This window comes from Pecten maximus, chromosome 9, assembly GCF_902652985.1.
Source record: "Pecten maximus chromosome 9, xPecMax1.1, whole genome shotgun sequence".
NCBI lineage: Eukaryota > Metazoa > Mollusca > Bivalvia > Pectinida > Pectinidae > Pecten > Pecten maximus.
In genome coordinates, this window is record NC_047023.1 from 13,308,531 (window position 1) to 13,320,372 (window position 11,842).

Consider the following 11,842-nt stretch of genomic DNA (forward strand, 5'->3'; position numbering starts at 1 on the left):
ATATTTAGGTATGGAATATTTTGGCTTCAAAATGGTACATTTTGTCTTCCAAACCGTATCAACTGATTAAACAAAATAGCTTTAAAATTTTACGATAATCCATAATAACAGTACATTGCTTTATTGCAAAGATGAACAACTTGCTCTTGTAAGATCGAAAGTGGCAATGTCATTGAGTGATAAATACGAAATCATAAACTGATGCCCTGTTCAGGAATCCGGACTGAATCTGAAAGTTAAATACAATGTTTTCCATTTGGACAAAGGTAAGTATGCAGTATATCAAAGATCACTACTGGGACTGTCATTAGTTCTTTTTGTAGAACATTCACACTTGCATGAGGATCCGGAGACACTGATATAAGACATCCTCATACATGTACCCCTATTTTATAATATGTAGGTATCGGACAGTATAATTCCCCTTCAAAAGGTTGTTTGTTTATCTGCTGCGTTAATCATCAGTGAACAGCAAGGGTCATTTTAAGGCGGTGTCTTCTCTGGTTGGCAACTACCTCATTGAACAACATACAGGAGGCTCGTCGCATACTCCAGAGCAATTTCGGTACAGTGTCTTGCCCAAAAACACAACTACGACAGTACAGACTGGGTCGTTTCTCAGCTTCTCAAAAACATAAATCGACACGGTAGGGAGCGTCGAACCACTTACCTCGTATATCTTCACCTTAGGTCACGTGGACGCTGTCATATCATGTTTGGATCTCCTATTAAAATATTATCCGGATACTGTTTTGCCTTTTATAAAAGTATATTATAAAAGTATCCCTTCTATAGTATTCGTGTCCATACTTGACTTATATTCTGATTCCAAAATTTAATGGGGTATATAAGTTGGCAGTAAGGCAGATGACCTTAGTTATTCCATGGGTACCTGTGCAGGTGTCTTGGTAACTGATTGCACCTGGTCATGCCTTGTCACATTATCCATCACATAGCTGGCCATGAGTATATATGTGAGAGGTTCGTGTCTATAAATAGACACTGGTGTATTTGTGTACACATTTAAGCATTGAACTGCTTTCAGTTGGAAGTTGTGGGCTGATGAATGTCAACTGGACAAAGGCAAATTGAATGAAGCGCGCTAGCGCTAAATGTTGAATTTGCCTTTGTCAAGTTGGTATTCATCAGCCCATAACTTCCAACTAAAAGCAGTTCAATACTTATATTTACATTTGACAAAGATTTTTAAAGACTATATCCAGGAATTTCGCTCCGACGATGAATGAACAAATTATTATCGTCAAAGACGGAACAGTCTTTTCAACAGCCATCTTTCGTTATCGCCAACGTGACAATTATGACGTCACTATATTAATGACGTCATAATAAAGCTTTGGACGTTATGGACTCATAACTTCCAAGTGAGCTTGGTAAAGTTATATAGTGGGGCTGCAGTGTAAATATAAATATACTACAGTAATTAGATGCAAACGTGTTTTAATGTGAATCTGACAAATATCTGTATCAAAGATTAATATTTTAAACATTAGTAAATAAGATATGATTTATGCATCAATTACATGTATATGTACATTGGTTAATGTTGTAGACATTGTACAAAGTTGATACTATAAGATTTATTTTTATTTTGAAATTTATTACAGTGTAATTGAATGCTAATGAGATGTATACCACACAAACATCTATAATCTTTAAACATATTTTATATAAAAAACTGAAATTTTATTCGAAAGTAATGCTTTTTTTCAATCATAATCAATGCTACAAAGTAGACAAATCAAAGGGGAAAATAGAACATTTGTAAGTAAATAGATACATTTTCTAACAAATTTGACTTATTTAACAAAGAGAAATACTGTATATGTATATCTTACACGACATCAACAGGGTTAGCAGCTATCTTAAAAGTAATCGGTGGTAGAGCTGAAATATCAAGGGGGGGAGGGGGGTGATAAATAGGAAAAATAAGAAAGACATCATAAAAGTATCTGGAAAGACTATAAAATACTAGAGGGAAATAAATTTACAAATATGGTAACCATAACGAAAGTATATGGCGAGTAGTATAGTACTCAACTCTTAAGTGATTTGAAAGATTTGATTTGTGTTATTCATCCAGGGCTCCTAGCTGCACTATCCTTGAGTGATTCAAGGGCGGTAACTCAAGAATATTGCACAACATTCAATAATGCAATGATGATCAATGTTACATTCTTTTCATATAATGGAGGCTAAATTTCTTCACAAAAATAGAAATTGTTGCATATTGACATTCATAATGGCAAACGAAAATATAAAATATTATCAAAGATATTATAAGGGAAACGTTTTGCTGCTTCAATGAATACAATTTTATGTTACTACCAGGTAAACAACACACTAGTCAGAATATATCTTAAGTACACGAATGCTGTGTGGTATCCGTACAGAAATTAAACATTTAAATTAACGAACAGTTACTGTGATTTTGCAGGGAGTGAATTAAGGTCTAAAGACAAAGGACAAAAGGTCACTTCAAAACATAATCTCCACTTGATCAATCTATTTTTTTTTCAAGTGTAATGATAGATTGCATTGCCATAAAAAGTATATCAGTATTCTGTATTTTGAAATGAATGATAATCTGAGTGAAACTTTGAGATGTCGGTTGAAAATAAAAAATAAACTGCCTAAAAGGAACCGACATCTCCTTCCTGGTGATCCCTAGCTCTAGCAGTCAATCTGTAGAATTGAGATTACTCCATTAGCAGAAAGACAAGGGCGATGTCCATCTATCTCTGAAACATATATTCACGGATACACAAAAGCTATCCTCTGTCATACCTAAAAAGCTAGTTTACAATAACGATAGCATGCGTATCTACATGCGTCACGGTGACTGGTTACACCTGGTCAGGTATTGTTAAATAACTAATCTAGAGGCAGTTCTGTGTCTATTTATAGCCACTAACCTGGTATAGATCCAGGTATACATGTCCACATGTCATATGCACGAAGGTAGAAGATTTACCTGTACAAAGATTTTTTTTGTCCTCTAAAAGTATATTTGTTGAATTTGTTTTACCTGAATTATCTAAAACTTGTTGCTGCCACGCGTACATCATATATACATGTACCTTGTAGACATTTATCGATTTCATTGATTTTATATTTCCAGCAATTCTTATTACATGTGTTTATTTTGATATTCCTTATCTTAGGTGAATCTGTATATACACTTTAAGATTTATAAATAAGAATTGCATTTTTTGAAATATTTGATAATATCATTTGTGATCATTATCAATGAATTAATCAATGTCAATTAACTTCAGTTTTCAAACTCATACACTTACATAAACCCATTATGGTTGAATAATAGTCAATGACAACAGGACATATAACACACATACATCTATATGTTTTAGATATAAAACTGAAAGTACTTTACTTTACTATCATTTGATAAAAAAAACTTTATCAATGCAATTTTTCCAAGAAATCAATTATGTTATACAATATAATCCCATGAACCAGGTATGAATATGTCGGGGATATTCATATGATAGCCTTCATAAACGAATACGAGGAGAGACTGACATATCGGAGGATTCAAATGTGACAGCCATCATAAATGTATCCGGAAGAGAGGCTATGCAATATCTGGAGATTCAAATATGATAGCCATCATATAAATGTTTATTAGGAGACAGTATGAAATATCAGGGAACTCTCCTCTTTGTCAGAATTCTGAGACATACAGATGTGGATACACCAATGTGAGTTTATCACTGTCACACCTCTGTGAGACATACAGATATAGCTACATCACATCTATCCATTGTCAAACCTCTGTCAGACATACATACATAGATACATAAAAGCTATCCTTTGTCAGACCTCTGTGAGACATACACACATAGATACATAAAAGCTATCCTTTGTCAGACCTCTGTGAGACATACACATATAGCTACATAACATCTATCCTTTGCCAGGCCTCTGTGAGACATGCATACAGAGTAACACTATTGCTATTCTGTCAATGCCAGTGTTCCACTCCTGAAAATCAGTCTTTGATTTTGCTGACTCCCAGTAAGCCGCGATGGCTTTGGAATAATTCCCAAGTGTTTGATAACAGATCCCCAGGAGTGTGGGAACCATCCAGTACCTGTGCCGCCCTTGTTCCTTGTGTTTCTGGACCTGTTTCAGCTGGTCCAATGCTTCATCTCGCCCTCTGGTGTCTCCATACTTATGACAACACTGGAAGATCAGGAACAGGGTATATGGTAGAGGTGGGATGAATATGACCCTGTCTTCCTTTTGTAGCTCTAAACAGAAAAAAGGAAGATGCATATACCAACGGTGAAACACAATGTAGTTAGTGTACGTCTTCTGGAACCTCTCCAATGTGCAGTCAGTGCGATACAGGTGTCGGTACAATGAGCAAAGTCTTGAGTCAAGTTCATGGTCATATCTGAAGTATGATGCTAGTTCTAGTACTTGTCTACTCAGCTCCAGGCACTTGCTGAAATTTCCAGTCAGAAAATGGAATGTTGCCAAATATAAAACTTCTGTGCCCAATGAAGCCATGGGAGTCATCCAGTACTTACATTTCCTCATACTCTGGTACTTGGCCTTGTTACCTGGAGCAGCCTCATTTGCACACAAGTCTTTGGAGATTTGTTCCAATGCAAGACATTTAAGACTGTCCATTAAATGGACATATGTGTAAACATCTCCAAAATTTGACAGTGATATATATAAGTGTAATGCCTTTGCACTGATCCTGACTCTGTAACATGCTGTCAAAACAGATAAAACAGAAAGAAATGTCGAGTCCTGGTCCATAATATGTCTTTGTAAAGTTTTTGGACGTTGGAGCGTAGCCTGTATGGAAATGTCACGCAGCCTCTTCCAAATTGAAGGCTTGTAGAAGTTTCCTACTGAGAGGCACATCCATTTCATCTGGGAGTAGTTGTTCAAAATACCAAGCAGTATTTGTTGATGCTCTCCATGTATTTTCCTCTGGAACAGGTTGTTGACTGGGATGAAGTAATTGGGACAAAATCCGGCCCTGACCCACGAAATCAGAATGTTGAAGCAAAACCAAAAACAGTAGAAAAGGTTTTTGTCTTGCCAGAACATTTGGCTAGAATTCTCTATTGCATGAAACATTATTGTTTTTAGGAAGTAGGAGCACAAGATATCGTCATCTCCAATTGCTTTTTTGAATGTCTCCTTAATTTGTCTTAAAAAATATTTCAGCAGCACGTATACTTTGACTTGGATGTGGCTAAAAGAGTGAACTAAAGATCTTTCTGCTACTACAAATGAAATTCTCCATTGTAAACGTGTATCGTTTGAACATTTATCTCCAACTGGGACAAGATGGCATCCACTATTTACTATCTTGTCTATCAAAGTTTGGTGTGGCCATCCATACAGACGTGTTCGTGAAATCCATTCATTTGCCTCCTTTGGCCAATTCTTACACTGAAAACTATTAACTATGTCCGATCCCATTGCTCCTCTAAGGCAACATGTACTACTGGGTCCATTTGATTCATAGTTTAGATCTGCAATAGTAGCTAGGCTAATGCCACATTCCTCTCTGAAGATATCACTAGAAATAAGTAATGAATTGCCAATTTCAACTATTGATTTTAAAAAGTGTTCGTATACTGGATTCTGTATCTGAACTAGCTCTAATTTGACATAGCCAGGACGGCAGTCTGCCTCTCGAATGCACAGAATAGTTTTGTGTGCCAGGTGTTGAGGAATATGATTACACTGATCAGGGTACATAACTACTGTGTTCTTCATTACAGACATTCTGTCCAGGTCTGAGTCATTTAGAAAACATCCTTCTCCAAAACTTCCAGCGTAAAAAAGTTCAGTTAAATCATCTTTTACCAAAAGTTCACTTAAGACTATCGCTCTCCTGCAGATGTTAACAGTCTCCTCTGTACTAGTGTAAGCTCTCTCCATGTATGTAGATAGGAGTAGTGACATCCGCTCATTCTCCTCAGAGCTCATCATGGTTTTCTTCCGGGTTTATTTATCTGTTAAAATATATGAAAAATGAATATTTCATATGAAAATCCAGTAATCATAAGAAATCTATTTAGCGGACCTATTTTATTATTCGTTTGAAATGTTGTTAGTGACTGTATACAAACGCTGACACAATCGTCATACGGGACACAGGACAATGTGCACTATTGTGGTGCATCTTCAATGACCCACATTGGTGAACAAACAGGCCTGTGACAAACTTATCTCTCTTTTTTCGCTCGTACATTTAATAAATAATAATCAAATTTCGGTAACGTTATATAAATTGGGACGTATAGAAGGGAACGGGCATTACAGTATAGTGCATAGCAACGGCACCAGTACCAAAGCAATCTTTAATGGGGAGGGGTCTGTCTTGTAATTACTATACAGACCACTCCCCCTTAATACATGGTATATGTGCTGTAGTGATCATAATAAATTAACTTTAAGTCTGCCTACTGCTTGACAAGAATCGCAGATATTTGAAGCTTTTAATTCGAAAATTCGAAAATCGGCCCTGTAAAGATTTGAAATGTGTAACTAAATACTGAAGAGTAATCTTTCAATTTCCAATGAAGTAGCCTGAGCTCATATATAGGTTGTCCTGACTATTTTTAGATATGTTCCTATGTTCTGAGTAGGCATATCCTGTTTCAGTACTTATTGTAAGATTATTTTCAGCCGAGGCATGAACAATATTATTTTGATAAATTCCAATACTAAAAGATATATTGGTAGTCAAAATTTCAGCTAGTCGCATATTATAAACACGAGCCCAAAACTCAAATATTCGTTTCTCAAAGCACATCTTTTTAAAAAACATCTGGTTGTTTTTCTTTTAATTCTTCAGAAAAACACGTCAGATGGATACGATCAAAGTTACCTAGATTGGGCGCCTTCCCTGAAACCTGGATCGACTAGAGATAAGAGACCAAGTACTCTACCAGGTGCTTATAATAAATGTGTATGTCTTTATGTTGCCGTTGTTTATAGAAGTTTTGTAACATGACTGATTTATCGAACTGATTTTCACTGCATCGATGAGAATTAAGAATATCATATTTTGCAGTGAAAATAAGTTTTATGTTTTTGACCAATCAGAGCGAACCTTTGTATTCACCTCATTGAAATTTTCTATTTTGCCAATCGAATGGATAGAAAAGTAATTTCGCTGTATTTCTGAAATATTCAGACTAGTTTCTGATATAATTACTTACTTGGCGTTAGCTTTTGATGTAGCGGAAAACGCATAAATTCCGTCATCAAGTTGACGTGAAGTAACGTCACAAAGAGACGACGTCATGAATTCTGTTACTGATTCCCTTTTTGACGCTATCAACATTTCAGTGTCTTTATTTGTTTTTTAGCATAACTGCAATAAAAAGAAAATTGAAAGGTGTTCGTTCAATGCAACATATATATATACCGATATTTTTCACACGTGCTTTGCACTCAAGTAAAGATCGATATTTTGTCATACTCGTGAAATATATGTTGTATTCAACGTAAAACCATTCAATATCCTCTATATATTATCATATACATATATATTTTCATTCAATATTTGGTTGTATGAATTAGAGCTATACCAATGGATTAGTCTTTAAATATGCATTTTGGTGTGATTATTATTTCATCATTAATATCACTTTTATTTTGTGGTGAAATGCATAGATAGAATAGAAGATATCACTACAGCTCTGGAGAGACAGCTACAGATCTTATTAAAATCAATTATGTCAAACAAATAATATAATAATCATTATATTGTCCCCATTATTACCGACGTTTAGACATCATACATTGCACAGGTACATATTGTGGAGATGACTGGTACATTGAGTAGATGACTAATTAGTACATCGCCGTTATTGTGTAGATAAAATGTTCCTATATACATGTACAGGTAAGCGAGAAAATGAAGTATTGCCGCACTCGACACACCATTGTCATGATTTTCCTATCACCAGCTACACATGCAATGTATACAAGTACCAGGTATACACGCGGATAAAAAAAACACCTACACAATGAAACTTGGGGGAGTACCAGTAGGGAATAAAGCCAAACGTAAGTTTAAAAAGTTCAAATCACGTGGTAACTCCTTCACGCCTGACGGGTAAGATATTACATAGACTGTATACCTGGCTGTTATATTACATGAAATGAAGGGTAGGGGTGGATATTCATGGGCTTTTGTGGAGTGAGAAGTGAAGGGGAGGTATCTATGTGACATGGACATTGTTCTAAGATTTCTTTGATAGAGGGTCTTAAACAGGTTCTGGTGAAATTTGATTCATACATTTTATAGTCAATGACATTTTGTAGTTTATTATTTCGGGGTTTTTTTCAAATATTTTACCAGTTTGCCCTAGCGTTATAGATATATAACGGGTCTTATATTTATAAAATTAATGTTATGTGTCTGTCCATTAGAGAGAGCAGCAAGTGACAACAGCTAGTTGAATATGCCTTGCTGTATGCAAAAGAATGAATGTATTTTATTGCATGAATTTTAACGAAATAAATTGTATGTTTTTTAAATAGCTATTTTGTGTATTTTTCCCATTTGCTGAGCAACAATGTGTTAGAAATGCTTCACCTGATTAAGTTTGAATTCAGATATATTTTATTTGGTTTCAATCGGTTATATATAACAAGCAAAAAAAATTATGTAAACGGACGTATTTGGTCATATATTTGTATAAGAATAACTTCACAAAAACGTTATAAAACTCTACAACTCTGTCGCTACCATATGTACCTCATCTATACATTTTAGATCATTTATCAATTTCAGTAATTCTCCATTTCCTGTAATTCTTATTACATGTGTATACTGGCAGGTGTTTTATGTACATACTGTAGGAATATTTCATATTTAGGTGAATCTGTAAGTACACTTTAAGATGTATACATAATAATTGTATTTCTTAAAAAATATTGATACATGTAATACTATTTGTGATCATTTTAAATGAATAAATTAATGTCAATCAATAAAACTGAAATTAATTTAGATGATCAGATCTTGCGATAAAAAAAACTTTATTTCAATTTTTCCAAGAAATTAAGAAAGGGGAGATAAATAACAGGTGATTAAGGAATCTATTTTATTAATTTAATTCTTTATTTTATGTCATAGTTATGTCTATGTCAGACAATAGTGATAACTTTGACATTGTCAATTAATGATTAATTTTGTATTATGTAATACAATATAATCCAATGAAAAGGGTTAATATATTACAACACGGGGTACATATATGGTAGCCATCATAAACGGATTTGGGGAAGAAATAAGTCAGGGTTACTTATATGATAGCCATCATAAATGTATGCGGCTGAGAGAGACAATGAAATAGTAGGGGTACAAATATACTTGGTATCAACAAAGGATCAGACCAAGGCTGATGAAGAAATATTACGGAGGATAATATTTGATAGCCGTTATTAAAGTTTCTGGAGAGATTATGAAATATTAGGGGGATATATAGAGGTTACACAACGAGTGGTTGTTGGATATGGAATTTATTTCACACGAGTAAGTTATTTTTTAAGTTGCAAAAGACACGAGCTTTAGCGAGTGTTTTTTGCAACGTTTAAAAAATAACTTACGAGTGCGTATGCAAATAACGTGTACCGGTGACGTCCAGGACCTGGTGATGTGACGTCATTAGATTATTGATGACGTCAATAACAATTGCAGCTTGGGTCAAAGTTCACCGTGTTAGCCAATCAAAATGCGTACAGAGTTTATACCACGTGTGGTATAAACAGATTGTTAATCAACAGCTGTAATGATTAACTGATGGTCTGAGAGTGGAATAACACAGGGTATTGTGGTAGAAATATATATATGGTATACATCATAAAAGCATCAACGCTATCTTAAAAGTATCCAGAGAAGATGATAATATATTGGAAGGGTGAGGTTAAAAAAAAGTATCCGTACATAGATACACCAATGAGCTATCCTCTTTGTCAAAATTCTATGACATACCTATGTAGATACACCACTGTGAGCTAGCATCTGTCAGATACGCCACAACTATTACAGTTCAATTAATAATATATAATTAAACAAATTTATTTTGGATTTTCGATCAATAGATTTGAGTAAAGGGCGAGTGTTAAGAGTGAAATAATGACCCGGATATCAAAGGTTAATTTAATGGCTGTTCAGTTATCTCTCAATTATAGATGGTCTTGCCATTAGTCGGTGCAGGGGGATATACATTTTATAGCTATCAGGGCACCGGTCTCGGTGGCCGTTTGTATATGTCAGATAAGGTTAACTGATGACCCCTCCGGGGTAAGGGAGGCACAACTTAGCTTCATGCCTATTGCATCTGATAATTGTTTAATTAATCATTTGTCATGTAAAGGTATATCGGGAGTATCCTGCATGAAGCTGATCAGTTCTCAGTAGATCTCGTAGCACTTGACACGTTCATGAGCAGCACTCTTATAACAACCGGTTTTTAGTATTAAATTTCCCCACCATCCACCCCTTTCACACCGCCCTATTTCAAATAATTTAGTATTTCAATTTTAAAGTAAGGTTACATGTATTTAAAATAAGGTCTCTTATGTTGTATTAATACATGTGTTTACCGCTGACGGTGTATACGTATCCGTGGCTGATGTACAGCTACAAAGTTATACGCATACATTCAAAGTTGATATTTAATTATTACTTAATGCATTTGAAAGTTGAACGATTTTGTGTTATATTACCACTTTTCTGCTGTCGAGTTTATCTCTTTCAGTACTTGATTATTGTGGAAAATCAGCAAGTGGATGGGACTTGAGTGTAACAACATTTTCTGTGAATTGGGTCCAAACATCAACCATATGAGATCTATGTATCTTGAGTGACTTTGAATTTTGGTGAAGGGAGGTAATTACATTACGGAATAAGGACTGGAACGCGGGTCAGCAGTTTTGTAATACTGTGTATTGGACTACGATCGCGAGTGCTATACTTTTATGCAGCAGTCTTTATTTCAGGGCAGGATATATAATTATATTTTTTAAGTCATATTATTTAATTCTGGTGGTATTAATTATACTAGACTGTGCTCTGGTCGGCCAATAGTCTTGCTATGGTTTACCCTGGGGGACTAAATCTTGCTAAGGAGGTATCCTAGGAGTTTCTGGCAGGCCAGTGCTAAGTATAAATATAATAATCCTGATCTTGTAATGCTTGCCACGTGATATCCTGGGAGCTAAAGGCAGGATTATGGTTTTCTCCAGGCTGGAGATGTTGGTTCCTCTTGCGAGAGGTGGTTTCGGATTTTTACAAGTGCAGGCAAAATCTGCTAGGTCAGAGGGCAAGGGGCTTTATGTCCGGGTACCTGCGGGTAGACATTTAGCATGGGTCCTTGCCTTTGCATGCACTTGTAATACTAAGTTTTGGCTGCGGCCATTGTCATAGTAAATTCATAAATTGATAAGCCTGCTCGCCATATTCTGAGGTTGTATACGTTTAGTATTAAATGAGGCTGCGGTCATTTAAATCCAAATTCATTGTTTGTTTTTTTGTTATAAAGAAGAAAAGTATACTAAAATAACCTCTGTCAGACCTCTATGAGACATACATACATAGATACACCACAGCTATCCTCAGTCAGACCTCTGTGTTGAGACATACATACATAGATACACCACAGCTATCCTCTGTCAGACCTCTGTCAGTCATACATACATAGATACACCACAGCTTTCCTCTGTCAGACCTCTGTGAGACATACATACATAGATACACCACAGCTTTCCTCTGTCAGACCTCTGTTAGACATACATACATAGATACACC

At 35.3% G+C, this 11,842-nt stretch overlaps 1 protein-coding gene across 1 annotated transcript; it reads right to left on the reverse strand.

Moving 5' to 3' along the window:
- Positions 1 to 3,945: 3,945 nt before the first annotated feature.
- LOC117333889 lies at positions 3,946 to 6,003 on the reverse strand. The gene has a single exon (XM_033893306.1). The coding sequence runs from the start codon at positions 6,001 to 6,003 to the stop codon at positions 3,946 to 3,948; it is 2,058 nt and encodes a 685-aa protein (XP_033749197.1).
- Between the last annotated feature and the right edge of the window lie 5,839 nt (positions 6,004 to 11,842).

Coding starts and splice junctions, on each gene's coding strand:
- LOC117333889 (XM_033893306.1), bottom strand. CDS start 6,003: ATGATGAGCTCTGAGGAGAATGAGCGGATGTCACTACTCCTATCTACA.